This window comes from Polypterus senegalus, chromosome 10, assembly GCF_016835505.1.
Source record: "Polypterus senegalus isolate Bchr_013 chromosome 10, ASM1683550v1, whole genome shotgun sequence".
NCBI classification, from domain to species: domain Eukaryota; kingdom Metazoa; phylum Chordata; class Cladistia; order Polypteriformes; family Polypteridae; genus Polypterus; species Polypterus senegalus.
This window is the reverse complement of record NC_053163.1, coordinates 69,894,568-69,910,565: the sequence shown is the minus strand read 5'-3', so window position 1 is coordinate 69,910,565 and position 15,998 is coordinate 69,894,568. Positions and strand designations below refer to the sequence as shown.

General features: G+C 38.2%; 1 protein-coding gene across 2 annotated transcripts in view; it reads left to right on the top strand.

Annotated features, from left to right (window-relative positions):
* si:ch211-26b3.4 (connector enhancer of kinase suppressor of ras 2) overlaps positions 1-15,998 on the top strand; it is a 615,118-nt gene that overhangs the window by 406,695 nt on the left and 192,425 nt on the right. For both annotated transcript variants that reach the window (XM_039765942.1, XM_039765943.1), the window contains exon 11: positions 877-963. In XM_039765942.1, the coding sequence (XP_039621876.1) occupies positions 877-963 (87 nt within the window). The remainder of the gene's footprint in view (positions 1-876; positions 964-15,998) is intronic.

Genomic DNA, 15,998 nt, shown 5'->3' with positions numbered 1-15,998 from the left:
AATGGTCAGTGCGGCTGTGATAAATAACACAGTTAGCCAGTTCTAGTAGGTGATTTTTTCTCACACCATAAAATCCACTGACCTGGCAGTGTGCCATTCAAGCATGCTGTCCAACCATGTCCATTAAAGGTAAGCCATATGTGCATACCTGACCATGCTGCTCTTAAGATACCTATTTTAAGTTAAACTGAACCCCCTGTTGTCAGTTTGTCCATGCAGAATTAAACAAATGCACATGTATCACATATCATATGCTCTAATATTCAATCATATATCCTTATCATGTTGGCATCAGTTAAATCGAGACACATGAATGTAGCAGGAATTTCATACCCATAAATTTGCTTCACTGACACATTACATGAATTGTTTTCTGCACCTTCAGCACATTTTCATTCACTGTATAGGATTTATGGCATGACTTAAGGTCACTCAGGATCACTCTGCTCACGAGTCTAAAAAATGTGTAGAAGAGGAGTAAAACTGTTTGTGGATTCAGGACACTTAGTTTTCAGATCCTGCTTTGAATTTCACCTAAATTTATTACTTACCTTTATAAATAATAAAAAACAAAGCTTTGCAGCTGAATGCCTATCCCTGATTCTAGAACTTGTTCTGTTCATCCCCCATCATTAGGACTTCTGCTTCTCAGAAATTAACCTGCATGGTTGTAAAGATAAAACACTCTGAGCTGCAGCCAAGGCATCCTAGGCCGGCAAGGAGACATTTGTTATGGAAAGACTCCAAAGTAGTAATTGCTTCAGAGGGCAAGCTTTAACTTAACTGATCTGCATGATTCCCATATGTGGCTGCTAAGTAAAGTTGATCCACTTTTCTTTCTGATGATGAATGATTGGTCTTTGGGCTTCCTTCCAGGTGACCTCAGGCCAGTATCCATGCCAACAGACTATAGCTGGATGGGAGAGACGAAGGAGCCCAATATGTATAAAAGGGGAAGCAGAGGTAGGTGTTCGCACTTCATACAGGATATGCCACACAAGGCACACACATCCTGAACAATATAGTTCTAATCTGCTCTTGCAAATGTAAATGTTATTTTATGTTATGAATTTATTTATTTACCTGGCTTTCCAATTTTTACATGAAAAGTTGCAGAAGTAGGTTATAAATGAGTAGTGAATAATTAGCACTCTAGAAAAGTACACATCAGTATATCTGTCAGCTGATACTATTTAATGCATTTATTATCTGCAACATATATGTATCTTAATACTAGTGCCAGAAATGGTGCACTTCTTTTCGTATGAAAACAAATTGTGACCTGTACTTTTACACTTGTTAAGGTATTCCTAAGAAATGGAATTCTTCTATTTTGAGGATTAATATGTAATATTTTAAGCAGTATGTGTTAGTGAATGTTTCTTTGTGCATATTTTCAAGCCTAGACTAAGTAACTGAATGATGGTTTGGTGTTATACTACAGGTAATGAGTTAAGGAATACAGTAATATATTTAAATTAATTATTGACTACCTGTTTTTTTTCTTGAATGTAGTAAGTTTTTTATTGGTAGTTTTACAAAAAATCAACCACAGATCTCACCCAAAGTTCATTACCCCCTAAGATAATAATACTACACCAAAGACAAAACAATTTACAAAACTCTAAGTGCCTTTTTATGATTTACTATGTGGAACTGTTACTTTAAAGAGGTGGGTAAACACTGAGTTACCAAAGCATATAAAGGATATCCTAGTAGGGAGAGCACTAACTTACTTGGTGTTTGTGGCGGGGGTCTGGTCGGTTTGGTTGCATACACTGATAGCGCATTGCTGCACCTACCACATGACAGACCATCTAGACTGGGACCTTAGTGCAGCGGGTGACACCTCAGCACCAGCTGGATTGCCAATCCTGTCACCAACCCCCAAGTTTTTCCTGTATGTTGGAGGACATGCTTGCAATTGCAGGTTAAGGGTCTTGCTCAATGCCTCAACAGAGAAGAGTCACTTCTGGCATTTACGCCATTTACGGGATTCAAACTGGCAACCTTCCAATTGCTGACACAGATCCCTAGCCTCAGAGCCACCAACCCGCCTATGACTTACTTAGTGCCAGTCAAAATAGAAGACTGCTGACATGTTATGCTTATTCCATGAATAAATCTTCAAATGTCAAATCAGTGTGTAGTATAAAATAGATAGATGCAATAATTTAATCGTTAAGTTCATTAATTATTGCAAAAACAAATAAAATGACTTTTTAACATTATTTTGTTCTTTGCTCATCAATGACACCATTAAAAATGAGCCAATAAAAGGTTTGTACGTTGTTACATTGTTAACCAACACTTCAGCAGTATACCCACAGCAAAGCAAACATACATCCAGCCTGAATTAAAAAATAAAATTCAGAAATGCAGATTGTCCCCAAGATGTTATGGTGATTGTGCCGACATTGTGGTGTACTGGTTCTTCTTAGCTTCAGGAGGCTGGTGTCAAACTCTATCATTGTCATAGTTTACATCTTTTCTTGGAGTATTTTGTGTGGCTTTGCTTGCCACATTCGACTAAGAGCGAGCAAGTGAATAAGTGAGTACGAGTGTATGTGCCCAGAGATGGACTGGCACTGGCACCCTATTCAGGGTTGGTTTCTAGAGTAGTCAGGCACTATTCTGACTTTCTATGACTTTGAATTGGAATAAGTTAGTATAGAAGATAAGGGAATGGATGGTTGGATGAAGTTTGTGGTTAACTGTCAAATGGAATGCTTTTTATATTTTTTTCATGAGCTTTTCTTCAGCTTAAAAAATAATCTTTACTTCTATTCTGATATTTTCCTATCTAAAGAATCCATTTGTGTTATTTATTGTACCATCCTCAGTTACACTTCCTTCATGCACTTGGAGTGTGAGTTGAAGACATCATTAAGAGCTAAGGTTGCTCCTCGTAGGCCCCCCACTATCCAATTTTGCAAACTTTCTATCAATTATGTGTGATTCTGTCTTTATTATTTTGGTATTTGATCCATGCTTAAAGTAAGAAAGACTTTGAATTTTGATTTTTCATTACAGGTTGTGACAGTTGATTCTTCTCTACTGGTTTTTTGTTTTTTTTTACCTTGTTATTCTCCCAGTCCATCCATTCAAATCTCTTAATCTTCTCTATTTTAAATGGATGGCTGAATGCACTGACTAATATTGCAGAAACATTTTAATTAGCACAAACAAGTTTTTCTTCAACATAACTTTAAAAAGCTTTGCTAGTACTGTAATGAGTGCAGAGTGGCCATTTTAACACATCTCCACAAAATTCTTTATTTAGTCTTTTTCATTTTTCTTGGTGTCAACAAGCAAGATTATTCAATACTACCACAATCCTAATCTTCCATAAATAACTTATTTGAACACAATGTCTGTCTACTTAGAGAGAGAGAGGTTAGGAGAACACGCTGATACAGCCATGCCACGGGTGAGACCTCAGCACCACACTAGTTCAGATGGAATGAGTGAGATTTTTAATGGTGGCTGGAGTGCCAATTCTGCCACCAAGTCCCAGGTTTTCCCTGCAGGTTGGATGGCCTCCATGCAGGGCTGGATGCAGATTAACGTCATGCCCAGGACAGAGCAATTGCAGGTTAAGGGCCTTGCTCAAGGGCCCAACGAAGTAGAGTCACTTTTGACGTTTACAAGATTCAAACTGGCAACCTTCCGATTGTCAGTGCAGATCCCTACCTCAGAGTCACTCTGCTGTCTACTTAACAGCCTCATTAATCCAAGTAATCCTAAAAGAATTACAATGGTAATCCACCCAACCAGCACAGAAAGCCAAGCATTCACAATTGAGATGTTAGTCAACAGGCTTCAGTGAATCCTTGGAATACTGTACTTCTTGTTGTTGGCAAGGATGTGTGTTCTAGTGGATACTTTGTGAACAAAAAGATGACCAGGAAATGGAGGTAGCAGAAGGAGCTGGCAAACTTATACAAACTTACTTAAAGAAAGCCAAAACAAAACAAAAGGCAAAGTCAAATAAATAAGTAATATGTCCTAAGACAAACTAGAATTCTTTCCAATAATTATCATTAATGTTATTTGTTTTTAGAATTTATCCAGTGCTCGACTGACAAGCTGCTGTGCACCACCCTCATGTAAATGAAGAATGATAACCCAATGCGTAACATGTCTTCAGTGTCTTGTGGCCGATAATGGGCATAGTGACCATAAAAATATGGGCACAGTCATAAAAAACAAACACAAAATAATGTCAGACAGAAAACAAAATGGCACTGTCGTGACATCAGCAAACAAATCAATGCAACAAATGATCACTGAAATAATCTAGTCAAAAGTCCAAAAATGAAAGGCGATACATCTGAGGATGTATCAGGCTTCATCTTACTAGAGTATACCGTTTATTGAATCTTTAATTTTTTGCCATTATGATGTAAAGGATTTCATGTCTCAGTGCAAAAATCAGAGTTCCCAATTTTTACCATAAATTCTTGACTCTTAGGTAATTTACTTAACGGGCACACCGAGGGGCCACTTCAATAACTATACCTGCCCTGTCCATGAAATTGACTTTGCAGTCAGGAACAGTGAACTTAAAAGGAAGTAAACATATAGACATTACAGATCACATGTTTGAGCAATTCAGAGCGAGAATAGTCACTTTCAGGGTCCTTTATCATCAATGATGCAACTCAATCATACGAAGCAAAATGTGCAGGTACTTCAGATCTTTTTCTTTTAAAACACATATTGCTGGCAGTAGACACATTTCACCTATGACCTGATTCCCAAAATGGATAGATAAGTGGCTTCATTAGCTGAGAGATCAGCAAAATGGTAAAAAATATATACAAGTAGCTTTGTAAAGATGACGATTAAATCATGTAAGCCATGCCTCTCTCCTTTTTCTTTTAATATTATTATTCTTATTTTCTGAATTATATATACACCTTTCATTTTTATAATTCAAGTAATGATAAAGAAAAGGACAAACTAATTGCAATAATAATAAAAATGTAAGAAAAGCAGGATTCTCTACTTGTAATGCTGCTGATGCTAAATAATAATTATTCAAGGAGAAATCAAACTCATGAAAATTTAATATAATATTACTGTGTAACCTAAAATAGTTTATAACAGTTACCTTATTTTCTAGTTAGTACTGTTTTTTTATTATTTTTTTCTTGGCCTTGCTGTGCTCTACATATCAATAGACTGTCATAAAAAATTTTTTTTAGTGATATCTGACTTTATATTTCTAATTCCTTTTTCTGAGACCCTTCAAATAAACTGAATCATACACTATGTTACATTCATGGATAGAAATGTATTGAAGTAATGAATTTCTCTAATTAGGCTAGAACAGTTGCACTGTCAACATGATCTATTAAAAAAAAAAGTTGTGTCAGCCTGTGCGCTTTTTCCTCTTTTAGTATGTCGAGAGAAATGGAAAGTGACCTGCCAGCAGGAGAAATGTTACAGAAAGCCAAGTAGTCCCCAAGGAGCATGCGGGTAAAATGACAGGTAGTTTGGAGGAAAAAAACATAAACAGTGAAGCTGACCAACAATTCAGGCACATTTTTCTGTTCTGGTTGTCAAAAAGCTTTTCTGCTGTCAGTCAAATCTTTGACAGTGGACTAAAATGATTTGATTTATTTGAAGTACTTACGAAAGAATTTTGCATATGTAAAAATAAGTCTGCATGGTGCTTGGGTTATTGGAATTTGCACAGCTATCGATTCCTCCGTACAGCCTTTAAAACTTAAATGTCACCAAGGATCTTCCCTACTCCATTTTACCACTGCATTCAGTTTGATGTGGGCTTTCCATTATCTTTCATAATTCAGACCTTGACCACCCATTAGCTTTCCTGTCTCTTTCTTCAATGACACCGGCTACTGACAATCTACAATCTTTCCTTTCCGATTCTCTGCCACATTTGTTACCAGCTGTCCTTCATCTGTCTTACTTCCAGATCACTGTAAAATGACCAACTGTCAGTTGCTCTCTCATTCCCCTCCTTCACATTTTACATCTATAAGTATTCAGACCAATTCATGTTCTTCACACAATTTAATTTTAAATGGATACATTTGTCATTTTTACCCATCAATCTACATTCAATGACCCATAATGAAAATGAAAATATGTTTTAAAAAGGTTTGCAAATTTTTTAAAATCAAAAAGTGAAATTTCTCATTCATATAAGTACTCAGGCCCTTATTTCAGTGCTTTGGTAGAAATTGCAGCTTTGTGTTTTCTTGGGTAAGCCTATACAAACTGTGCACACTTGAATTTGGGCAGTTTATCTCACACTTGATGCCAAACACATACGTTTTTCACTCCCCAGCCACACTAGATACGACCAGCCATCAGTTTCTTTTGCACACTTTCTGACCACATTTGATATTAACTATCAATAATCCTCCCCGTCACACTCGATGACCACACTAGATACCAATCACTGATTGGTTTCTCTATCTTACTCTGTAACACTAATATTTACTGTCTAATCTTTTCCCTTTTTAATCTTTAATAAAACTCTGTACCAAGTAACCATCATCAATCAGCTTCCCTGTTTCACTCCCCTAACCACATTTAATACTGACTGTCCATCATCTTCCTCGTCACTCTCTGTCTGCCCTTGATTCTAACCACCAGTTTGTGTTCTCTATTTTTTATACTGAACAGCTCTCAGCAGACATCACACTCCATCCTCCACATGTGACTTTGACTATTTATTAGCTGATCTGTCTCACTCCACCACTTCATAGTGAGCTTTCACTCGCTGACTACAGTCTACAGTATACCACTTACTTATTAGTGGTCTTATCTCATTTCCACACTTTAATTTATACTAACCGCCCATGATCCTTCCTGTCTAAATTCTTTACCCCACCTTAAACTGCCCACTGCTCAGTGTCTTTCTTTCACTTCCTGACCATAACCAACATCGGCTCCTCCTGACAGTGTTCACTTCTTTTGAGATCACCAGCTGTTCTAGCCTAGAATAAAAGAAGCAGGCTTTTATCTGTCAAACACTTTTTCATGACATCTCCGCTCTGCATGTTGTCTCCTTTCTCTACTGTCATGCAATGCTCCTCTTCTCTCCCTCTTCCCTGATGTCCTACTGCAGCTCAGAGGGCTGAATTACACTCCCTCTTCTTCTTCTGGTTTCTGTAGATTCATCACTCTCATAGTCATCCTCATTCAGTCTTTTCAATTACTCGACCTGCTTTGTCTGTGTTGTTTTTCTTTTTGTTACCCACACACATATACTATACTTTCTGAGAAGGTTGGCATCCTTCAACATCTGCAGTAAGATGCTGCAGATGTTCTACCAGACGGTTGTGGCGAGTGCCCTCTTCTACGCGGTGGTGTGCTGGGGTGGCAGCATAAAGATGAAAGACGCCTCACGCCTGGACAAACTTGTTAAGAAGGCAGGCTCCATTGTAGGATTAAAGTTGGACAGTTTAACATCTGTGGCAGAGCGACGGGCACTAAGCAAACTCCTGTCAATCATGAAGAATCCACTGCATCCACTTAACAGTGTCATCTCCAGACAGAGGAGTAGCTTCAGTGACAGACTTTTGTCACTGTCCTGTTCCACTGACAGACTGAGGAGATCGTTCCTCCCCCACACTATGCGACTCTTCAATTCCACCCGGGGGAGTAAATGCGAACATTAATTTTATTTTAATTCTTTTCATTTTTATTACTATTTAATTTAATATTGTTTCTTTGTATCAGTATACTGCTGCTGGATTATGTGAATTTCCCCTTGGGATTAATAAAGTATCTATCTATCTATCTATCTATCTGTCTATCTATCTATCTACAGTATCAAGTATACAACGTAGGAGGGCGTTATCCATAACAATAAAAAAGACAGGGTTTCATAATCACCAATTTGAATATTGTTGGCATCTATAGTAATAACAAAAACATTGTGTTACTTTTTAAGGTGTACTTTTAACCTGTTTTTGTTTTTCTTTTACTCTTTTATTTCAAAGTAGAGTCTGAATCCTGTGTGTATGTAGGATATGTCAAATGTTTATTATTCTAATGATAATATTTTTTCCCTGAGCCCCTTCAGGAGTGTCATTTTTTGAAATATGATATACAGTATAAGGGTATTGTGGGAAAGGATATGAGTTTGTCATCTACTGGGAGTTGCATTTATTTGGAGAAAGCATGGAAAAATCCACAAGGGCGCAAATCTGAGAGACAGTAAAGTTTCAATCCCTAGTCATTAAATTTCCATTTATTATGTATGGCTCAATCAATAACATTTTAGAATAAGCATTTAAATTGAGGAAGCAGGTTCTCCCCGCTCTTTTACTCCATTTATCTTTATTAATTTATTAATTTATCTTTTTACTTATTTTTACTAGCATAAAGTTTTACATTGTTGGCCCAGCTGTCTTTCTCAGGGGTGGGGGTTGATTTGTTCTGAACCTTTTTATTTTTGTAAAACTTGAGTTATTTGTATGGAATGTTATTTGACTTTAATAAAATCAATAAGATAATAATAAAATAATAATTATATATGGCTCATGTTTTCATTGTTACTTTTTTGAACAAATTGTTTAGCAAAGTTAAAATAAGCAAGTCAATATATCTTTTATATTTCAGCCAGGGTTCCTCCCATGGCTTGGGTTCAGATGGTCACATTTGTGTTTATTTTGTTTATCATTTATGTTAACAATGTTGGTTATTTATGTTTAAGCACCTTTACTATGTGCCATGTGTTTTGTGAATGGTCCCCCAAGAGTGGGACACTCAAAGGACTGCTCTCAACACGATAAAGGCTGAGGAAAACCCACAGTCTCTTGTGGTTTATTGTGAATGTGCTCATGGTATGGCGAGTTCTCTAGTGATTCTTATTATTGTGTTTTGTTTTATGGTTTACTGGACTTGGAATGCTTGCTTTGTTTTTTGATAATTCTTGGATTTTGTATTGGGATATTGTTTGCCTTGGTTTGCCCTTGTTGTTTCAGGCAACTACTTTGGCCACTTGTGCTCCTTGGACCTAATTTTTTTGACACAGTGTGTTTTTCTAAAAATATTTATAAAGGTTCTAAGTTACCCTTTGTATGACTAGCTGGACTTTGATAGCTATTCCCCATCTAGTGGGAATTTTGAGTAGTTTTGGAATTTACATGCTTGGGAGTTCTTTGGTTCATAAGAAATATGTAACTTCTACCAAAGCTGTGAGTTCAGTGTTGTAGCATACCCTGAAGGTGTGTTCCCCTTTTTACTTTCCCATTACATGAGTGCTCTATATATTAGTTGATGTTGCTCAGTACCATAGCAAGATAGCCTGGGTCTGATACCAGAAGTATTTTAAAAGAAGGACTTGGGTTATGGGTGGACTCCAAGACAGCACCTGGTAAGAAGAATATTCTGTCATAGATGAACAGACCAGAGGACTCAGGTGCAAATGGTACATACGCACATAAATGTTGCGTCCACCCATTTCCACACTCACTTCAAGATGTACAAAAACTAAACTTGGCATAGATCCACAACATTTTTACAGTAGCCTCACACTGTGTGGGTGCAAGTTTCTGCTCGGTTTTCCAAGCAGATGGCGCCTAGCATAAAAAAAGCTACTGTTTCTGTGTAGTGTCCCTTTCTTTTTTAGATTTGCATCCACGATGCAAGATTTATCATAGACACCGAAATTAATTGCATATCATTAAAAATTTTATTCACTTGATTATAATCATTCTGTAGCAATATACTGGTGCCCAGAACGGAAAAACTATTCCAACTACCATAACTACTTCAGTGTTGTTAGAAGACATCACAAATGGAAGAATTAGAAGAGATATTTATAGATGGTAATGATGACTGGCTTAGACGTAGATTTTCGATTTCCAAGTGCTATCCTCTTGAAGCTGTGTGCTGAAATGGTGCCGGCTTTACAAATGTCAGACTTTGAGAAATTTTGCTCGATTTGCTCCTTTACAAGTTCTGCCCACCCTCAGGTTTTTAGCCACAGGAGCTTTTTAATGTGAACTTACTGACCGATTGGGTATTTCAAAAATTATCATTGAGTTTTGCCATGCCAGTTATATGGGATGGAATTATCCACTAGTAATCCAGAAAAATAAGGTTTTCTAACACCGTGGTTGAACTGGAATACATCAAAGCTCAATTCACAGTAACGTCTGGTTTTCCAAATGTAATTGGAGTGGTCAACTGCACACACATTGCTATTGCAACTGCGCTGGACAAGTTACATCAGCCAGGGATGAAACACTGAAAGAATGAGTTGGCATTGCAGGAAAGCCTATAAAAATGGCAAATCTATACAATCATCGGTGCTTTTTCCAACTTGTGCGGCAAAAGGCAAACAGAACTTTTATGGAGAGCGAGTCACCTCAAACAGCCATGTAAAGAGCAGAGAATGGATCAGTTGTGGTCTCAGTGCAGACACCACACTATAAAGGCGCCTTCAGAGAATGAATTTGCTTATGTACAAAGCATTTCCACTCTATTAATGTGCTGCTCTTCAGTCCACAGAAAGTGTGTTGCGTTGTGTAAGCATGTAGCATGCGGTATGATGTGGCACACAATCATGCCTTGCCCATGCCTGAAAAGATGTAATGATGAACCTGACCTTGACCCACCAAATGATCAAATCGGACAGCATTACAACTTCATTTGAATGTAATTAGCAGAAAGTAAAAACAAGTGATCAGATGCAGCATATATTTTTTAACCAATTTATTTAAGTTGTGGTCAGTATCACATATTACAGCCCTTATATTCCTTAGTTCATTGGCCACATCTCTTACAGCAACCACTACTGCATTCTTTGACTCCAGAACAGCATCCATCAGCACACAGCCAGATGATTGCCCAGCGGATTCTGAAGCAGATGTGTTTGCAGCCACCGCCCGAAGGCATGTACTTATGTGTTAAAACTCACGCTGATTGGGATTTATAAAGGGGAAAGTGTGTGAAACTTTGCTTATGCACAGTTTTATGCATCTGAATTTTTTGTGTGTATGCACATTTCCACTTTTTTCCATGCACCATGTCTTAGTGTGAATTCTACGCATGTCATTATATATGAGGCCCAAGGTGTTGAACCCAGGACCATGATGAATATACATCATATTTAATAAACAAACTAAACAGGTAGGCATAACAGAATATGTCGCAGACAATTCACTGTGCATAACATGCTTAAAAATTATACCATATACTTATATTAATTAAATATCTTTCAAGGTAATGATACTGGGAAACTCATTTGTTCTGTTTTTAACTGATTTTCTGTGGTTACTATAAGTACAGAAAATGACAATGAAATTTTTGCAAACAAAACATACAAAACTGTGGATTGAACATCATTAAATTATCATAATACTAGCTGTACCCTCATGTTGCACCCACATGGTAATGAAAATGAACAAACTTTAAAAATCAATAGACGTTGGCACTATATTTGATCATGTTCAGCTCTGACGGGAGAGTGTTCCCCGCGTGGGGAGAAAAGTACATGGCCGTAATATCTGTGGCAATCAGCAGCTACCCTCTAAAACACATGGAGCTCTGATCTCGCTCTCAAAAACGTCAAACGTTACTCCTTATCAATCTGTAGATGATAATGTCTGTTGAACAAACAGGTATCACTAGCTAAGTGGAGGCAAGGTGCACTCCAACACGTGGTGAGACGTAGTCCAACTCGAACAGAGGCTGGTGAGTGAATGAGGAAGGCCCCGCCCCCCCTGCTCTCAGCCCACAGCCACTCTCTTGGATTTGCATAAACACATCAGTACTGCAAGCGGACTATGGTACTTAGCGCGATGAGAGAAGTCGCAATATCAACTGGAAAGTTCAAGCAAATTATAGAAACCAACCAGATCAAAATCTGTTAAGTAATTCTCTCGTGAAAAGTGGACAGACAAAACACGCTTGGAACATGAAATTTTTAAAACCATTTCTTAGCGAGCACCTATGGGCCAAGGGTAACCTACATTTCAAACTTCAAGTCCTCATGGTTTGGGAGATTTCGTGATGAGTGAGTCAGAGGTATTTGGCTTTTATACAGTATATATAGATTAATATAAAATCAAAACAAAATGGGTCAAAAAGGCGAAACATGCATGAAATCCCTATTAAATAATCAGACTGCATGAAAATCATAACAGCCACCATCTTAGTGTGGAACAACAAGCAGTCCTTCTAAGGAGAGCAAGCTACTTAAAAAAGCAATAAATTGAGATAGAATTTGTTTAGTGATCATGGGCTAGAACCATGTTTTTACTACCACATCAGTTCTAAAATAATCAATACATTTTTAAGCATGTTGGAATGAACATAGACAATTAACAGTTCTAAATAAATACTCTTAGAAACTTCATACCTTCACCAAAAGTTATTCTCACAACCCTGTGGCAAGTGCTGAGAATAGTGGGGCTCAAATTGACTCTAAGTGGGGGAAACAATTGTTTTCAAGAAATTGTGACAGCTTACATTTTGCTTTTTTTCCTATTCTGCTGCTTGACTATTGCCATCTGTTATCTAAAGGAGGTCAAAAGTATTTATAAATAAGATAGTGATAATTGAAAATATGGTACTAAAAGATGTGCATTCAAAAATGAAAACCTTTTCCAACCTGCTTAATACTTTTGGGATTAGTGGGAGTCAGATCCCATCCTGGAATCATTGGGCAGAAAGTAGGATTTACTCTTCACTGTCATACAGGGCCAAGGTAGAATCACCAACTACCCTAATATGTCTTTATTTGGGATGTGGAAGGAAAACCAGCATTCCAGGAGAAAACAATAAGATAAGTATGTGAATTTACATAGCAGCATGTTGCTGTCAAGGATGGACTGGAGTTTGCAGGTCAGGTCTATTGGTGAATTTAAATTATATGTACATGCATGAGTTCTGAATCTTACCTAGGATAAACTCCTGCCTTGACCCTGTTGAGACCAAGATGGGCACTCCTCTACTGAAAGAAACTATTTCAGAAAATGGATGGATGAATATACTGCTATATACAGTATATGTGTAGGTTTTGTTCGGTGTAAATATTTGGGCTGTGCAGAGGGCAAATTTAGAATTTTAAAAAGTGTTGTACAACAGTAAATGCCACTGCTATTAGTTGTATTAAACAAGAACTGCTTTAAGCAAGAAAAGTGATTGCTGATGTGAGTGAACTGCCTTTATGGAATCATCTTTTAAGGACCCATGTTATTACACGCATTGATTTTCCTGATGACTACTATTAGGCCGAAAGCCTTAACATGTATTTATCTCTGTCTTTTCTTCTTGTCTGTTTTACGAGTTTCCATGTATGCTGAAAACAGCTCTGCCTGACTATTCATTTAGTAGTTGTATTTATATTCTGTGCATCATAACCAACATATCCTTTGAGCAATTCACAAAAGATGAACTCCAGCTTTATCTTCTTTCATGATTTTTCAATAATCAGTACACTGAACATACTCCTCCCTGAAAATGGCACAGTGACAGAACTTCATTTCAACAATGAGGTCAGTTTGTAGTGGATTGGTGGCAATTTCTGTTCCTATTAGAGATTTCACTTAGCATTTTAGGCTAACAGCCATATTAAAAATCATCAATTTAGGCTAACAGCCATCTTAAATGGAATTTATTAGTCAATTGGGGTGCATGAGGAGGCATGAATTTGCTTTGAGAACCAGGATTTGTTGAATTTCATTTGACTTCATTTGAATAGGTTGCCCTGCGGTGGGTTGGCACCCTGCCCAGGATTGGTTCCTGCCTTGTGCCCTGTGTTGGCTGGGATTGGCTCCAGCAGACCCCCGTGACCCTGTATTCGGATTCAGCGGGTTAGAGAATGGGTGGGTGGATGGATGGAATAGGTTGCCAAGTTTTAAAGAGAGTCCAAAAGAATATAATGTTGTCACAAGCAGTATTTGTATGAAATCATCTCCAAGACAGTAGTCAGCATCACATGGCTACAAGTGAAACAGGGCTTTGTGACAGTTTGATAGACGAGGCGGTCACACGCTGATGCGCCACATGGCTTTCTGCATTTGTATCTCCTTGTCTAACATAAGGCTTTGGAGTGTCATCGTGATGATACCAGTCATTTTACTCCAACCCCTTTTATAAATCTTTTAAAACATGTTGCTCCCAATCAGAAGCCACTTCACAAGTAATTACATCGGTGGGGCGACATTTCTAAAGACATTTACTCTGCTTTCTGCACTGTGGCTGTCAAGATTTCAAGGATTAGCTCATGTTGTTATTTTTCCAAAATAAACCACTTGAAGCAAAACAGACCAAAGTCCACATTCAAGTTTTCATTTTCAAGGTCTTTAATCAATTGTACTTCATGAATCTGGTGCTTTAAAATGAAGAAAAATAGAAATAAAAGCATCGAATTGTAGTTATTTTTATTTTGTATGTTTTATTATTCATAAAATAAAAACCAGTTTCTGTTCATTGACACGTTGTCCAGTTTTTGATGGCAGGTGTCGAGATCCTCCCAGCAGCATTAGCACAAGACAGGAACCATCCCTGGATGGGAAGCCAGATCACAAAAGGCACGTGCACTCATACACTCACAGTTAACTCGCACCAAGCCATTTTAGAGTTGTCAGTCAGCCTTACATACATCATACTGTACATACATTGGGGTGGAGTGGTGGCTCTGAGCCTAGGGAACTGCACTGGCAATCGGAAGGTTGCTGGTTTGAATCCCGTAAATGCCAAAAGGGACTCTGCTCTGTTAAGCCCTTGAGCAAGGCCTGTCCCGGGTATGACATTAATCTGCATCCAGCCCTGCATGTAAGGCCCTCCAACCTGCAGGGAAAAACCTGTGGGGTTGGTGGCAGAACTGGCCCTCCAGCCACCAAAAAAACCTCACACTGTTCCACTCCATCTGAACTAGTGTGGTGCTGAGGTGTCACCCATTGCATGGCTGCACTTGGGTCCTAATCTGGGATCCTGAGTTGGTTTGTCATGTGGTGGGTGCGGCAATGCGCTGTATCAGTGCGTGCTCTTAACCTCTCTTTTACATACATCTTTGGGCAGCTGAAAAAATAAAAAATAAATAAATAAACACAGAAACATGAAGAGAACATGCAAACCGTGCCAGTATATGAATCACTTGGACTTTGGAGCTTTGAGGCAGCAACACTAACCACTGTTCCTCAGATAAATCCCATTCAAATATACATGTAAAACTGAGCAGTCACTATACGCATAAAGCCTTACCCTCTTTAATAAAACCCCTGTGTGTGTCCAGGTGTCCGTGTGTGTGTGTCTTTTGGTGAAGTGCGCATGCGCGAGGCTCGGTGCGACATGCACGACCGGCATCGTGGACGCACACACACTGGAAGCTGGGCACACAGTGAATGGCGTAGCCGTGGCCGCGCATGATAAGCAAATAAAGGACAGCATTGTTGGGGAGAGTGCTGATTGGGTAGTCATGGCCGCGCACATAAAATCAATTGCTGGGGAGACGCCACACATACTGCCCCGTGCATGTTTACTAACTAACTATCTACTAACAACATGCCACCCAAAATGAAAGGACACATCAAGTAGGGCAAAAGACACAGACACTCAAATCGTATATAAGCAACATCTCCTGGAAGAACGGTCAGTTCAGCAAATAAACATCAACAAAAGAAAGGCTGAAAGACAAAGAAAAATACGAGCAAATAGATCGATTGTAAAAAAGAAAATGAGCGTCAGAATATTCCCCGTATTGATTTGGCTCTATCCTCTACTAATTTACCCTTTACCATAAGAAGGCGACAATTTCCAGTTACATTAGCCTTTGCCATAACAATTAATAAAGCTCAAGGGCAAACCTTAGAAAAAAGTTGCCATTTACTTGCCAGAACCATTATTCAGCCACTGTCAGTTATATGTTGCATTATCAAGAGTTAGAAATTTTACAGATGTTGCTGTCAACGTTGTAGATGGTCCTGAACAAGAGTGTTTACAAAAAATGTTGTCTATAATAAATTGAAAAATTTCCTGAGGTAAAAAAATAAAAACAT